At 43.4% G+C, this 17627-nt stretch overlaps 1 protein-coding gene across 1 annotated transcript in view; it reads right to left on the minus strand.

The window, feature by feature from the left end:
• Positions 1-17627, minus strand: part of LOC131919447 (T cell receptor alpha chain MC.7.G5-like) — a 653930-nt gene that overhangs the window by 13424 nt on the left and 622879 nt on the right. Inside the window, exon 4 of the mRNA XM_059273660.1 lies at positions 7817-7867. Coding sequence (XP_059129643.1) covers positions 7817-7867 — 51 coding nt within the window. The remainder of the gene's footprint in view (positions 1-7816; positions 7868-17627) is intronic.

Below are 17627 nucleotides of genomic sequence, written 5' to 3' on the forward strand. Positions count from 1 at the left end.
GCTCACTTACTTGGTATCACCACCACGTGGGTTCCCTTCCCCAAAGTTAGCCTGGTGTTTCCATAGGCCCACTCCGAGAAAGGGCTTCACAAAAACAACCAAGTCTGGGCTCTGCCCTCTCATGGAGGACACACACACCCTTCACAGTGACTCTGCAGCAGAGACCCAGCAACAGGAGATCTTGAGGTGTTTCCTGCAATGGCTGTTATGAAGACTCAAAGGAGCCCTTGTAATGAGAGCAAACAGCGCCAGCCCTCAGTTGCTACCCACGGCCTCCATTTCCCTCATCACAACCACCAACGATCATCACTTTTTTTCCTCATCTGGGGAAAAAAAAGAGTCTTTATAAAACTCTGTGAAACACTTTGCTTCCTCTGTGGGCCTGCAGGGTGTGAGAGTTTCTAAAGATCCGTGGGAGTAGGCAACCATTTTCTCACCCTTATCTGCTCCACTTGTGTGGAAGGTCCTGCTTTCTTGTGGATAGATGCAAAAAATTATTTTTCATTTTGCCAGGAAGAGCAGAACCAAGAGTACATCCAGCCTGCTGAACTGGGGCACATGCTAAGAACACGCCAGGGCATGATTCAGAGCTGCCGTGCTCTCTCTGGGCCTGAGCGAGAGCCATGGGTGACTCACACTTGACTCATTCCTGTCTCTGTCCTCACTTCACTCTAGGACATTGATTGCTGACAGGCTTTTTTTGTCCTCCAAAAGTCAGACATCTCAGTACAGAACAGACTTGATTCCCTCCTCAGAACTGTGGATACGATTGTCTGTCTCCTGCCAAGGTGTTTAAAGTGTCCACTGCTATCCCTGCCCACATCCACCCCAATTCGCTAATACGATTGAGGGTTTTCTCTTTTACTTATTTTTATTTACTTATTTTTGAGACAGGGTGTCACTATGGAGTTCTGGATAGCCTAGAACTCATTATATAGAAAAAGCTGGCTTTGAGCTCAGAGAGCTCAGCCTGCCTCAGCCTCTCAAGCATTGAGATCAAAGGTATGTGCCACCACACCCCAAGACTGAAGTTCCTGAGATCAGAGATCACTTCTTAGCTTTCTTCTTTGTTTTGAAATCAACCGTGATCCCTGGTTTGTTTGTGACACTCAATAATCATTTACTAAGTTGAACTGGCTTTTATGGAACATTGTTATTGGGGCAAAGAGGCCAGTTTGGAAAGAAGTTAAAAGCTAAGTACACTCTGAACTGCAAAATCTAAGTGCTTAGGCAAGGGAAAAACCAAGAAAGCATTTCTGAGAGATAATAAGGAGACTGCGTACACCAAGGCACCGAGTTCCATGTTGATTTTGAGCAGAGAGATGGGAGCTGTATGAGCAAATAAGAAATCTCTTGATGGAAACAAATGCCACCCCTGGCAGTAGCTTGACAGTGATTCCTTTTAAAGGGTCAAAAGAATAATATAGCAGGAGCATGTACTCTAAGTCAGTAGCGTCGCTGTGATCAGAAACAAGACAGTCACAACAAGGATCATTTACACACCGGTACAACAGCTGCAAATTTAAAAAAGCAAACCGAGTGGTACTTTCCACCACTCACCAGGGCTCTCTGTGGCAGAGATCCATACAAGGTGGCACCTGCAGCCAGGCCTGGGATTCCAAGGGCATACTCAGGTTTGTTAGTAAGTGTTCCAGGGTCGTGTACACACACCAAAGCGGCGTGGGGCATATCATTTTAACCTTCATTTTCCTAAGACTATTGGAAGATGAAAAGAAATAAGGCAGAACCCAACAGAAGATCTGCTTGGTATACAGCAGGCTTCATAAAAGTTCTCAGTAGTATTCGGTCTGAAAAGCCATTCATACAATTAGGGTTTCCTTTCTAGATAGGACCTATAGCAATTTTCTCTATTGCCACTTCCCATTTATTATATTATTATATGCTGTTTCCAGGTATGGTACTCATGGATACTATATGTAATATAATACTATTGTCTACTCATTTTCTTATTTAAACACCACACAAAGCCAAGGGTAACTCCTTATCTCCCCTCAAAAGACAAAGAAAGAAATGAGTGAAAACAGATGTTCTTCCTTCTATAATATAAATGGAGTTACTCATTGAACTCACTTGGATCAACCAGCAGTCTTGTTCCCGTCCCGAAGATAAGTTTGAAGCCTGTATTGCTCACAGTGATTTGTCCTGTGACAAATTGGTCTATTTCCCTCACTTGCCACTTTCACAAGACAGCTGGGCACAGACAGGCCTGGGAAGCCCATGATCAGTCTCTAATAAAATGCTTTGTATGTTTTCTGTTCATGAATGAATCTTGCACTCAACCTACAAGATGGTCATTCACTCAACAGTGGTCACAGAATATGGCCCCAGAACCAGGCTAGCTTGCATTAATTTTTTTTTTTATGATATTGGATGATTAAAGCAACCCTTCTGAGTCTGACCTGCCTTTTAGGAAGAAAATAAGTTCTGAATTAGATGATTTCCAAAATAACAGCTAAGTGGTCTATGATCTAGTAATATCCCAAGTGCCTTATCCTGTAACTCACAAACAGCCAGGCACTTGCAGCAGCTCACCTGTGGCTGCTCTGCCTGGGAAGACACAAGGAACAGTGAGGGGAGGGGAGGGAGTCAGCAGGAGGAGAGTCTGTCATTTCCCTCTCCCTTCTCCCTACCCGAGTAAATGATCCGAACAGCGCAATGCTCTGTTGTGTCACGGAAAAGAGAAGAGAATCCTTTAGAATGGGGGCATCTAGCTCAAGACTTTCTGAATCTCAGCTTAGGGCAACATCCAAGGATGGAAAAGCTACACTCCATGTATTTCCTTCCTCTCTGTGATTGGCACTATCTCTCGTTTGTAAGTGAACCGTGACAGAGCCTGTGACAACATGAAGTAGAAAGACCAGGGCTTTGAGATCAGGCAGGTTGACCAGGTTTGAATTTAGGTCTTTCAGATAACTAGCCACAGAATTTGGGGCAATCACTCCTCTTAGCCTCGTTTCCCCGCCCCCATAAGATAGAGAATAAGAATACTGTCCCTTACCTTAGAGAGCTCTACAATCAATATTATATCTAAGACTATACTCACACATCACAGACACTGATACCACAGTTATTATCTTTTCCCTTGATGATGATGATGGTGATGATGATGATGGTGGTGGTGGTGGTGGTGGTGGTGTGTGTGTGTGTGTGTGTGTGGTTGTGTGTGTGTGTCTCTGTGTGTGTGTGTGTGTGTGTTCCGGGTATTGATTTCTCACCGTCACGCTTGTGTATGAAGTTTTTTACCTGCTGAGGCATCTCATGGGCCAGTTATTATTATTAATATGCTGAGTTAGATTATTGATTAGCAAGTTTATTCATTAAGGTTACATAATACCTCCCCCTCAGAATTTGCCTCTGAAATATTCCCAAATCCACACTCTTGAATTGGATGAGCTCTAGGTTCACAAAGGCAGGGGCTTCTGAACCACAGATGTCTACACTCCTCTTCTACTGGGAGTGTCTGAGGCTCAAGGAGAGGTGATGATTTGTTCAGTATTGCACAGTAAGTTGATGCCAAATCAAATTTAGCTTCTTGTCTAAAATTGGCATCCCTGGGGTCCTTAGTCTATACCTCACTGACTCTTTGAGGACAATGGTTTGTGTAATGGGGTACTTAGTCTCTGGAGTGAATTTGGCTTGGCTTATTTGGGGCATAGGCGAAAGAACCTTGAACCTCCTCAATGGCAGTGGAAGCATAAACGGTCTATTAGATAGTGGCCATGTCATTTTCTGCTCTTCCAGCGGCCTCTGTCCATTCAACTCCACTTAGCAAAATCCTCAGGTGAAAACTCTAATGTTAGGAAGAGCTTCTGTCAGCCTCAATTCTTGGGAAAAGCCTTAATGGAACGTTGAATTCCACCTCAGAGAAAGTATGCTCAAATCAGTCTTAAATACTATCCAGAGATTATAATCTTAATACTTTAGAACTTGATTATAACTAATTAAAAATAAAATACACTGACAAAATCACATCTTGTCACTGTTCACTGTCCCGTGTATTTACTGAACACTCTGTAGTTAGTACAGCACCCCACACTTACTCAGGTCCACTCTTAGCTGGGTTCCCCTTCCGAAGGTCAGTGTGTTTACTCCTCCCAGCTCCCACAGTGTCTGAGGCCTCACAGTAAACAGTTTTCTGTCACCTCTCTCTTCACTTACACCAATGACATGGAAAACACTTGAGATTTAACATAAATCTCAGATTTGACTTATCATAGGAAGAAAAAGTTCTCACTTCACAACCTCAAATGGAGCAAATTTAGAGTATTGGTGGAAAGGGACAAGAAAGGCTATTTGAGTCCAAGTCCCAGTTCCAGTTCCAGTTCAAGAGAGAGAGAGAGAGAGAGAGAGAGAGAGAGAGAGAGAGAGAGAGATTGATTCTTCAAGGCAAGAAGGCTGCTGTGAGTTACATTTCTAGTCGGCAGCAGAGAATAGAGTGTGGATCTTTTTGATTCTCAGTCTAATATCCCCCTTTCCCTACATCCTTGAATGCTCTGTGCTATTTGATTCATTTCCTCCTTCCCTTTGGCCTGGGAATTCTGGTGTCTCTGGCTGCTCAATTTCAATTAAACAAATATTTGTCAAATTTGTAAAAGAACCGTATTAGATATTGCAAGGGATGTGAAGAACCTTTGCTTTCATGATCTTTCACTTTTAACAATGGCTATTCTTAGTGATGAGTTTCTATAGCTCTACATGCTACAGACTAAGATTTACTGTACAGCTAAATTTGCCGTACAGAAGGCAAGAGGACTACGAAGGATGTCCTAGGGAAGGAGCACACAGTCCAGGCTTTTCACAGGAAGCTAGGTTATTTCTGGAGAAACTACCTGATTATCTAGGGCCTTAGTCTGCACTCCATCCTATTCTAGTGACTTAGCTCTACTATTACTTACAGCTCATCTCTTACTTTCGTGTTCAAACGAAGAGCCCAGGAAGGTACGGCCTTCAGTCCACACATTGTCAACCGATAGAACAAGGATGCTGCGGTCCATGAGACACAGCAGGAATGTGCAGAGACCTTAGCCCAGACAAAAGGACACAAAGCAAAGATGTGAGCAGCATTTACCTGGAGAGACTAGAAGCATGGTGCCCTTTCCAAAAGTGAGTTTGCCGTATCCTGAATTCACACTGTAGCAAACCCCTACACAAAAATGGCCTGCAGCGTAGGGCTTTTCAACTTGCGATACAGTTTGGAAGGAGAAAGAAAGTTCATCATTTATGGAGAACATATGATATGCCAAGAGGCTTAACAATCTCCACACATTACATCACCTCACTAGGACTGTGACCTTGGACATTATTATCCTGTTTAATAAATGAGGAGAGGGTGACCTAAGGCTAAGCAGGCTACACTACCAGCATCGCCAACAGACATTCAAATATTTGCATCTACACGGTATTTTAGCAGAGGGCTCAAATCTCGGAAGATTCCTCTTCATCATTCCTTCATCATTCATCACACACACACACACACACACACACACACACACACACACACACACTCTGGTTTTTGCTAGAACTAGTGGGACTCTAGCAACAGTGACTCAACCCCCCCCCCCCCCCCAGTTTGTCCTTCATTACAGAGCCATTCTTTGGAACATAAAGGCGTTTTACCCTCAGCCTTCCCATTATTCCTTTCCTACGCCACTTACCAGGGTTGACCAGCAATCTAGTTCCACTCCCAAAGGCCAGTTTATAGCCTCCACTCTTTCCACAGTGCTTCTTAGCCAGTCAAAAACACCCAGGAGCACACACACCCAGACTCACAGCCGTAGCTTTTCATCTACAAACAGGCTGCATCTTAGCTTTCTTTTACACCCCACAAAGCACACAGGTCATTTAACTCAAACCTAGGGCATTTGTGGTACCCAATTTAACAATGAAGTTGCTTTCTGCCCATGTCTCTGGATCTATCCCCCCCAAACTCCCAATTTTCAACTCTATTTATCTAACAGATATATCTAACTCTTCTCTCATCTCCACAATAGTTGTTTTTAGATTATTGCCACAGTGTCTCCCTAACTTTAACGTCAATCAATTGGCAACTTCATGAAGTAGTGTTCGGATCACTATAAGTAAAGGCTCCTCCACTCCAGTCAACTTATCCTGTAAGCTAGGGGCTTACTCAAGTCACATTCTGCCTTCAAAGTCCAGTGACCCCTGATTATATAACATGATGCTTCACACTTGCTAAAAACAAACAAACACCAGTTCTCTGCTTTGGCTTTGTGAATCTGATGTTCAACATTTGGCCCACAGGCAACTCTTAGCTTTCTTTCCTATTAGAAAAGGACGTGGGCGGAACAACACTATTAAATGTTAAGGGATGCATGAGGGATCCTATAAACATTTTTGCTCAAATCTCCCGAAAATGACCAAGAAAGAGAAGTTCTATTACATCCCATTATGTGCTCCAAATGCTACCACCTCAGAGAAGACCATATGAGGGAGAAGGAACGATCCAGACACTGGACTCACTTGGGATGACTTGGAGTTTTGTCCCAGTTCCAAAGCTCTGGTAAGTCCCAGAATTCACACTGTCAGGGAGGTCTTTACAAAATGGTTCCTTTGCCTTGCCATTTGCTTCCGAGTAGCTTTTAACTCACTATGCTTCCATGAAAGAGAGTGTTTTTAACCAGTGCCCATGGCAATGGATCCACATGAAAACAGCCTCTTTACTAAGAATGTATATGGTCTCTTCATCTTAAAAGAGTTCTACTGCCTGACCCAGCTTTTAGGTTTTTTTTTGTTCTATAGACACATATTTTATATGTGGGTAGCACTTCAGAATCTATGAAACATTTTCACATACATTAATTTACCTTTATAATAACTCAGGAGGTATTATTAAATACTCCCAGATAAAACTGGTCCAGTGCACTAGTCAAATCAGATTTAGAGGACCTGGATGTGTTCAGTTAAGTTGCCCTTTCTTTAGGATCAGCTCTCTGAGCTAGTATTTCTAGGGATCCTTCATGACTTATTTTGTTCACAGCCAGTTCTGTGCCCTTATTTTAACAGTTTTCCTATGCAAGCGTGTACTTGTCTGCATGAACCATTAATTCTTTGACACTTGTACCTCACAAATACTGCAGCAGATTCAGTGGGCCTCAGCTGCCACATTAGGCTTCTCTTCAGTGATGTCTTGTCCCACTCCCCAAAATGAGTATGTTGTAAATCGTGGTCCTGTGCTGTCTGACAATAATGCCCAATCTGCTGTGATCATAGATTAATGTGATCAGCATACAGCTATCCTCCCTCATGGGAGCTCTGCTGGGGATTCCCCCTTTTGATTACTGGAATAAAGGCTAAGCCATGGAATTAAACCCATGAAAGCCTCTTTTCAGGGCTCAATAACAGTGGTACCATAGATGTAACAGAAAGCCTGAGAGGGTACCAGCTGATAATTCTCCAGCCAATTCTGAAGCAGACTGCTTTTAAAAAGATTTGTAAAATTTCACTAAGTAGGTTTTTTTTTTCTAGTCAAAGGCTGTCACTTCTAATCCCCATTGTAACCTAGGAACTGGTACCTGTATATACTTTCATTTTGCCAGTGTTTAGCAAATTGCATACATCCCTCTAGTAATTTTTCTTTTTATCATTTTAAGCTATTAAAAAGTTATGAACACATAGTTAGACATGGGATGGAGGACTGCCTCCATTAATAATATTTAGTTGCTTTCCTCATTAAACCCTAATCCTACTTAGATGATAAGAAGGCATGTAGTCATCTGTGTTATATATGCTATATGATAAATACAAGCATTATCATCAGTAGCTATCAGGTACTTACTGGGACTGACTGATACCATAGTTCCTTTTCCAAACATCAATGTTCCACCTCCTTGGTAGGCACAGTGAAACGTGGCCCTGCAAATTCCTCATTTGCTTACTCATTCAAACTCAATGAGTATATAACTATACACAACAGAAATCATACGCTGTCCTTGCTGTTGGCAGTTGGGTGGCTGGCTCTTGATTCACACAGTAACTTAACACTAGACACAGAGGGAACAACGAAAACTATCCACTCTCCCATGGAACAGTAACATCTAGGAGTGGGAAACAATAAACAAACATGTAGATTTATGAGGTCCAGTGATGGAAACGGCATGCATTAAAGTCAGGCTGGGTAACAGGATAGAGGGCAACCAGGCAACAGTGTGTTTGATGGCATGTTAGACTGGAGAGGCAGAAAATTTCTCTCTGAAGATAAGGTGGACTTAATCATCACCTTCATTGACAGACAGCAAACGAAGGGCAGAAAGATCAAAGCCTGTCTCCGAATTACAGTGTGTCAGTGAGGGACGTTTACATCATACCTCTTTCTGCTGATGTCCTAGATGTGAATATCACCAAAAGCTGCTTTCTAAGAAAAAGATAAAAAACGGACAGATGGGCTAGGGAGATAATTCAGTCAATAAACTGCTTGCCACAAAAGCACGAGGACCTGAGTTGCAGGCCTAGAACTCACAAAAAAGACAGGTGTAGTTGTGTGAGTGTGTAATCTAGCACCAGGAATGTGCAGGCTCTTGGGGTTCTCTGGCAATCTAGACTTGCTTAATCAGTGAGAGACTTTGTCTCAAAGACCAGCGTAGATGACCCCCAGGGACAACATCCCTGACCTCTGGCTTCCGGATGAATGTGTGCACACATGCATGCACAGCCGCATGCGTGAGAGACTGGGACTCTAACTCAGCAACTGAAAGATGTGACCTTGGCTATTTAGGGCATTACAGTTATTAGATGGTGCCAAGTGGAAGAGAAGGTGGCATTTCAGAGTAGCTTTTTTCTCTGATTAGGATTGGGTTGGCTGCTGGGCATAGGAAGTATCTTCCATTCTGCTTCTCTGTTATGCTTGCAAACAGTTTAAACTATGGCCTGCTTTTCTAGTCAGAATGGGGAAGGCAGAGAGAGCACCCTGTTTCCTGTGAAACATGGATGAATGGAGACATTCGATACCCCGCTTACATGTCCAAAAGGCTTAACACTTGTCTCAACAGTAAATCCAATTCAGATTCCATAGAAATACTTACTAAGATCCACCTTTAACATGGTCCCCCTTCCAAATATCAGCTTCTGGACACCTGAAGATGCCACAGTGATCTCCTCCACCACAAAAACCAAATAGTGCTTGAGCACAAAAACTTCCAGGGTTCTTTTGCTTTGCTGAGATATAATCCTATACTAAGCACATATTTTGTTAAATTCAAGAAAAACAGTAAGTAAACTCTCATGCCATTTCAAATGGAAGGAAACCCTAGGAATCACTTAGTACATGCTCCTAACTGCATATTTCTCTACAAAGTGATTGCAGGTTTTTGAAGATCTCCAGAGGCCTTGGTCACTAATTCTTATGATTTTTTCCTCACAAAAGAAAAGCTCACCTTATTTCCAAATTCTGGCCTTTCTCAGCCATAGCTAAAGTCCATCAAACTTGTTCACTTTTAAGCTCACCCTCAAATGGAATTTTGCATAAAAATATAACTTGAAAATCACTAATCGTCTGCCGGACCATACATTCCAAGGATATTTCACAAACATTATCTCAGCTCAGTCGTGGAGTCCTCTGGGGTAGGCAGAGCTGGAATCATGAAGTCCATGTTACAGATGGACCAAAGCTTAGAGATCTCAGTGGACCTCATGGAGGCATGGTTATCAATAGGATGGGCTGGGTTTGCTGTCGTCTGGCTTCTAATTGAATGCCTTCATAATTATGTTGTGCACGTTCATATATTGATCCTGGCATCTTGCCTCTCAAGTATTGTTTCTTATTCCCTCTTCCAATCTAATAAAAAGTCTCCCCCGCCCCAAGAAAATAAATAAAACGAAACCCCTTCTAGCCTGACTCCTTTTCAAAGCACACTGTCCTTTTAATCCTCATACACGTTCTATGAGCCAGGAGATAAGGGTTACCAATATTTCAGTTACGATAATTGGGAAAAATGAGAGCCAGAGGAGATAAATCAGAATGATAGTTACAGAGGCTACAGCTGGTTACAGACGGCACTATATTGAACCTTAGGAAATGTGGGCCCTTGCCCTGCCGTTGTGAAAGTGTTTGAATCACATAACCACTCCTAACAGACAGAATCACCTTTGCTGCCTTTCTCTGCTTCTTGGAACTGTGAGATAGGCTTATTTTAGAAAACCTGATCCCAGGATACATCAAGCTAGCAATACCCTTTATCTGCCCTGAATTCATCTATCCATTTGCCCACACTTATATAAGAGAAATACTGAACATTTTAAAGCCAAGCTTAATACAGATTAATTTGGGTCAAACTATCACACTTCATTTAAAAATGGATGACCAGGCTTCTCTTTCAAGTTTGGGAGCAGAGCTGTGGTTCAGGTCCAAACACTCACCCGGCTTGACTAGCACCCTGGTTCCTTTTCCAAACGTTAGCTTGTTCCCTGCACTGTAGTCACACAGTGATCTGAGGCCCAGCAAAAACACAGGGACCAAGGAAATCACACTCAGCAGATACTCGGCAAAGGACATTCCCTATGCTTGAAGAGATGGAGGGCTTTCAACTTTCAGGGTAAACCTGTCTTCTCCATCGTATGCACCTTATACAGAGATGAAACGGCTCTAAGTGTGCACACATTGAAATCTGACCTGTTTACATATCTGATTGTTTCTCAGCTTTGGTCATTCAGACCTTCATATTCAGGGGTGACAGGTCTGAATCATAGCCTCATCCAGGAGCCTTTCGGACTATGTTTAGCACATGAAGGAACCAGGAACGCTGGAACATTCAGAGTCAGGCTGTTATTCATCTAGAATGGAAATGCCAAACCTGTTGGACGATGCACTTCCTAACTGAGTGTCTCCTTATCATTTGGTGCCCACGGAAGAGGGAGGCTTTAGTCCTGGGTCTACTGTGCACTGTGACCCAGCTTTACTCCCTTTCCTTAAAGTTTAGATCCAAAGAAGGTGGTAAGCGAGCATCTTGGGGAATGTACACACTGTCACTCAGAGGTCATTCTCCACAAACAGTAGTCAGTGGGGCCTCTACAGGGAGACAGCCAAGAATCACAGGACCCAGGAAAAGCCAACCTTGTAAATCTGTGCTTCAGTTTGGCTTGCCTGTGCTGGTTGTGGGCTTCAGCCTTTTTCAAATGTTGGTCATGGTCATGGTCCAGAGCAGGTGTTTGGGGGTCCTTCAAACCCTTCCAGCACAACTGCTCTCCTATTCTCCCTGTGGCAGAAACCACTATTCTCCTCTCATGGGCTCCTAACAGGGACTTTAGGATGTCTTGGCCCTTCTCTCTGCCTTATCACACCAGACTGCCTGGGAGGTGATGATGGAAAGAAGCATTCCTATTTCCTTGGTTTTTTGAGAATAATGGAATTCATTTGTCTCCATTTTAAATTTCTCTACAGTAATGTGTCCCTGGAGTAGAAAGGAGCCCACTCACCAGGCAGGACAGTCAGCTGAGTTCCCGTTCCGAAGTATAGCTTCCCTAAGGATGAACCTCTGTCTACACAGTGCTTGTCCCCTTTACACAAACCTGCTCCTAGTGATCCCCATCCTCTCCCCCTGGCTTCCATCCCTTCTAAGCAGCCCCAAGTCTTCCCCCTCCCCCCCCAGCAGCCAGCAGCCTGAGGTAGACAGTCAGTCTCAGAGGCTGCATCTTAAGGGACAAATGATCTGTGGTAACAATAATCTTTCCGCCTTCAGAGTCCTCTCCTATCAGAAAGCAATTACACAGCCTTTTGAGAGTGTTTAAATTGGAAGGACCTTCGCTCCCCTGGTCCTATTTCCCAGTCTAAAAGGCTGCTCAGTTGCTGGGACTGACATTATGCTTGGATCCTATTCCAAAGCTGAACTTGTGGAAACTTGGACAGATCAGATCTGTCCTCTGCAAAATCACCTCACTTCCCTCATTCAACCTCTGGTCCTCCTTCGGGGCACTTTCTCTCTCTTTCTTTTTCATCTCTAGTACCTCTTCTTTCCCCACTTACTGCATCGAGAAATCATACTTCATTATCTTTTAAGTGTAAAAATCTCTGTAGGCTTCAGCTTGTGAACAATTTGATGGCCCATTTCTTGGCTATCAAACTAATAAAAATAGAAGAAAGAGGTTTAGCTCACCCTTTTTTCTTCTATGCTAGAGTCATAGGGGTCTTAGCATTTGGAGTTGATGGATGTCAGAGCTGATCGAGTCCAACATCTAAAATGTCACAGAAATCCCTTCCACAAGGTCCTGTGCATTGGCTCTGAGGGCCCAGAGTGAAGATCCTTCTCAGGGATAGCTCCAGACTTCATAGAGTAGCCTGCCTGCCCACAGCGGCTCCACCTATTCAGAAGCTTCCGTGGAAAGCTGGGACACGTTTTCATCTACTGCTTTTGATGTTGCCTTTGGTATTAACCCGTCCCTCATCTCCATAACAGTTCTTCAAATATTGGAAAAAGCCATCTTCTAAGATTCTTAGCGTGGCCTTTCTGTTTCTACCTGACTTTTTGAGGACTTCAGAATCCTTGACAAATGCATCACGGTAGAGGCTTCCCTAAGAAGGACGTCCGTCTGCCAAGGAAGGAGTGGTGAGGCAGAAAGAGAGGCAGAAAAGCTAGGGTTCTAACCCAGAGGGAGAATGCACTTTGAATTTATTTATTGGTCATTAACCTTACTTTCCATGTATCCGCCATTTTGTTTCAAAGCATTCTGGATTTTTCCCTGTCACTTACTGTTCTGACAGCCACTGCTATTCCTGCCCCAACACGAGCTTGTAGTTATCAGAACCACAGGCTACTTCATCCTGCACAAACCTCAGCAAGACCCTGGTTATGAGAGTTAGCTGTGGGGACACGCAGGCCTGCTCGCTGATCTAGCTTGGCCCCCTATTTCCTCTGTAACATCTGGTAACTATTTCAACTCTACCCTTGAAAGTGGGATAATGTCTGCCCCTGAGGGGCCTCAAGGGGGTGAAATGAGAAAACGTGGAAGAGGCATTTACCCAGGGTTTTGTATACAGCAAAGGTTCAGTAAATGTTAGTTATGGGATCTTTTATGAATGCATATAATATGCCATATCTGCTTTATGAAATCCTAGGTACTCAGAGGTACTTTAAATTATATCCAATTTTTAATTAGTAAAAATAGTAGTTTTCCTTACATTGGGAATTTTCCTCATGAAGGAGATCAGAAATACACTTGTCTGTTTCAGAATGTTTTCAGAGTGGAATCATGGGATTTGTTTACTATATTTTATACCTGTTCAAGAGATGTAGAGACAAGGAGCTCTAAAATACAACACTGGGCGAGGACCCAAAATAAAAAGAATTCAGAGCAAATATAGACCGAGAGGAGGAATTTACTCTCGTCGGAGGGTAACTATAACTTACTTGGTTTTACACTGAGTTCGGTGCCAGATCCGAAGTAAAATGCATTGAGATTATACACACAATGTTTAGCACTATTACAAAAAGTCCTCTTCTTCACAGAGAGGTTCATTATGAAAATGGGACTAACCAGGTTATGTGGAAACCAAATGAAGCCCACCCGTTCTTGGCGGTTCTATAGAGAAGTCAAGAGCAGTGAGGAATGAGCAGAGAAGACACATTCATTATCAGAGACAGGCAAGATAAGGGCAACTGATTTTCTCCAGTGTTTATCGATTTCTTCTCTCTACTTTTCTGCTTGGGTGCTTTCTTATGTCCTCTGTGCTCTATGCACACACTATTTGAAACAAGGATGCTGTGAGTAAATGCTCTTTACTCCTTGCCTTCCTAATTATAAGCGAAAATTCCTCTCAGGTGGACTTGACTATGAGGAAAATCCTTATTCTGCCTCTAGATCCAGGGCTAGCTGATGCCTCTCTTTTAACCCCGGATCCGGATCTGGATAGTTCTTGGCAACTGGCCCTGAACTTCTCTTCAGGACATCCTGAGCCATGCAAGCTAGCCTGGGGGGATTCTGCAGATGTGGCCTAACAAGATCACACCATCTTGTCTGACAGAATACGTACTTTATACAACCAACCGTGTCTTGACATCCACACTGACGGTCCCCTTCTACCTCCACAGAAAAACTCTACCTTTCAGTTCATTTTTGCTTTCTACTTGCAGATTTCCTTCAGGAAAAAAGAAACAAAGAAAAAAGAGGCTGCAGTGTTGACTGTCATTTGTAAGTCTAGATGAAACGTTATTTATGGGCAAAATATTTTGCTGACAATTTCAAGAGAAAGGAAACCTCAGTGCCAACAGTTGCACACCCACGCTGTTTGAATTTAAACAGATCTCAACAAATGAACACAGTTATGAGAAATAAAGTCGAGGTGACTTCGGTCTAAGCCAAGTAATTATAATATTTATGCGGCTTTGAAGGGCAAGGGGCTTACTTGCTCTGACTTGTAAAGGTGATAAGCACTCTGTTACAGGAATGCTTTGCTGGTAGGGCAGCTGAGAACTATAGAAAACGGAGCTTAATTTAAATATCTTAAACAGGCACCGCTGTGTTTAAGGACTTGTATAGCACAAGCTGGAATTTCTAAGCTAGACATGTAGCTACCTAGCTTGGTGAAGCTGTTAAGACTTAGATAGTTCGGGGGAAATCCATCTTGTAGCATTTGGTTTGGTTCTAGTGGAAATACAGGGAGAGTTGGAGCTCCACTTATAGTCTGTAGGCATGGGTCAGCAGGTTTCCTGGGACTGCCTGGCTTCTGCTCCACTCACCTCTGTGGAATCCTGGTCAAACTTCTCTTTCTCTACATGGTCTTTGATGACCGACTCTCTTCTATTTTACCTTGCCCAGGATGCACGACTGGGTGGCCCTTTCTCTTTCTCAACCCCCGGCTCTCAAGATAATTTATACACAGTTGTTTCCTAATCAGTTGGTGTAAATAGGAATTAACCGTAGTGGCCTACCAGGTATAACTGTCAGGTGGGTTCCAGATCCAAAGGTCAGTTGCCAGCTGCCACTAGAAGTTGCACTGTGATTTGCCCAAACACAAAAACCTCAGCAGAGGGGGCAGAGTACAGTGTGGAGTTGGAAGTTCCTTCCGAAGAAGGCCTGCATCCTTCAATCTAGGCTCAGCTTGGAGTAACCAAATCACTTATCTACAAACTCTAAATGAGTCCTTCTTTGTCTTTCTAATTATTAACTAGAAATTCCATAGGAATTAGATTTCTTTAGGGGAATCTTTGACTTCCTTTTTTTTTTAACCACAGAGTTCTGAGCATCAAATAAATATGTGTTTCTAAACTCTATACAGTAAATGCTCTTTGATTTTAGATGTCAAACCAGCATGGAGATTTTCCCATTTTTAAAGAAGTTCACAGAACAGAGAAAATCTCCCCTGTGGGTACCGGTAAGACATGCTTCCAGAAAATTACCCTAATTCTTACATCCTCAGCCTGGGCTTGGAGAACCTGAATGTGGTGGCCATGGAGCTGGCATCAAGTCAGTTTTCATAGTGAAATACACTTTGTTAAGATCAAGTTACAAGAAAATTGCTACTCTTTAATCTCCATTTTAGGCATTTTATTCCTCATTCCCATATCCATGTTGATTTTTATCTGCTGATGGCCTTTAAAACTTTAACAAAGTCACCTTGGACATTTCCTAAGGTAGTAAGAATAGTATAGAAGGACCGTACCCAGGAGAGAAGCGAGGGGACCCTTGTCTAGCAGAGGGTTCCGTGAGACCATCCTCACACTAGCGCTGATTCCTGCTGGGTCTCTGGCATTAGCGTGAACTTGACAGACGCAAGATCGTCTGTCAGATGAATCCTGTGGACTTCTCAGAATTCAAGCCCCAGACTTAAGGTCTAGACCCAGCTCAGCCAGAGCATGGTTGTACCATGATGTGCCTTCTCTGGGCTCGATTTTCTTATAAGTGGTGACAGTCCGAAAGGATGATTTCAGAGTCTCTGTTCAGCGAGTCTGTTATATGGACTTTTGGCCCAATGTTCCTGACACAGGAAGTGTCCTTCAGTACTCATGCATACATTTTATTTTTCAATGTAACTTTTCAGACTTTGACAGAGACTCAACCCTTCCTGTGGTCAGTGATATTTATTTACAAAAGACCCATTCTAAACACGGATGTAACCTCGAAGTGAAGAGCACCTCAGAGAGCTCATTAAGGAATTAGAAATCTTGTCACTGATTACTGCACAAATCCAGAGCTATGATCCCAGCCAAAGCCCAAGGCAATCGGTCATGTATCCTTAGTCCCAATACATATATTCTGGGAGCAATTCCCAGAGACATTCCTCCACGGCTCATTTTGCACTAAGCTGCCAGATCCTAACCAAGGAGACTTCCGGCCTCCTCTCTGACACTCATTCTCCCTCAGTAGACATTCTTTATGTAGTGTATAATTGAGTCAAAATCAGCCCTTAATCCGTAGACATTGCTTAATCCCAGGATATAATTTTATACTTACTGGGCTTGATAGATAACTTGGTTCCCTGTCCAAAGATAAGCTTTCCCTGGTTATAATTCACACTGTGTTACACACCCTGTCAAAAACACGTCCAATCTGCCTGAACACATTTCTAATCCTCCACCCCCAAATCCGCAGCCGGTTGCTCCCACACCACGGCATGAATCATGGCAACGTTTCTTACTGTAACTTCTTAGGAGGGAGAGTAGGAGTACTCACACACAGGAGTCTGATAGACAATAACGAGAAGTCTTATTTATCAAAAAACATTTCTATTTAATGCCAAAATGGTGTCTCATTTTTGCTTAATGGCTCTGGATATTGTTGTTTGGGGGGAATGGCTTCCACCCCAATGTGTTTCTCAAAGGCTTACTTGGAAATGGATGACACACAAAGGCTTAGATGAAGGGATGCCGAGGCTCCATGGACTTGGGCTTACCTGGGGTAACCCTAACCTGGGTTCCTGTTCCAAACTGCAGTTTCCCCACACCGGTAGTTGTCACACTGTGACAGACACTTCTACAAAATGGCTTCCCCAGAGGAGACAGCTGCTAAATGAAGACAAACTGCTCGTGGGCAAACAGTCTTGCTACAAAATGAGGGAACTGCATGATGGGAGATACAAGCATTTTTCTCTTCTCTTTTAATTTCTCTTCTTTCAAGACATTGAGGATGATGTGTGCCAAGAGGCATGCTTTCTGAGCAGGACAGCCAGAGAGAGGAATCGTGGGGTTAATAAAGCCTGCACTACGTCCAGACTCTGTGATGATGGAAACCCTCGCTTCTGAGAGCTTATCTGATCCCAGACCCCTTCCTCGGTGCCGCTGGAGGGCAGCCACAGCGGGTCAGGTCTCAACTCTTTGAAAGAGCCTGTGGTTTGGATTCTGGAGTCCAGTGGAAAACCTGGGTCAGTGACTGTTCTGTCCTTGTTGGAACAATGCCAACTACTGAACTCTCTTTGTCTCAGTTTTTAAATCTGCCAAGTGGGGCTAACGATACTTGGAGTATCCTGCCACCCAGGCAAGACTCTGCCCTGAGACAGTGTATTTACTGGAAGTCTGGCAGCGTGGACAGACCCCAGGGCTGGGTTCTTGGTGAAGTCCTTGTGCTATTCTTCCCCCTTCCCCCCTTGCCTCCTCCACGGACAAAGAAGGTGATGAGATATTGGGCCTTTGTCTGTCCGCCCATGTATGTACCTTTGATTCAAG

Source organism: Peromyscus eremicus, chromosome 9 (genome assembly GCF_949786415.1).
Source record: "Peromyscus eremicus chromosome 9, PerEre_H2_v1, whole genome shotgun sequence".
In the NCBI taxonomy this organism is placed as follows: Eukaryota; Metazoa; Chordata; class Mammalia; order Rodentia; family Cricetidae; genus Peromyscus; species Peromyscus eremicus.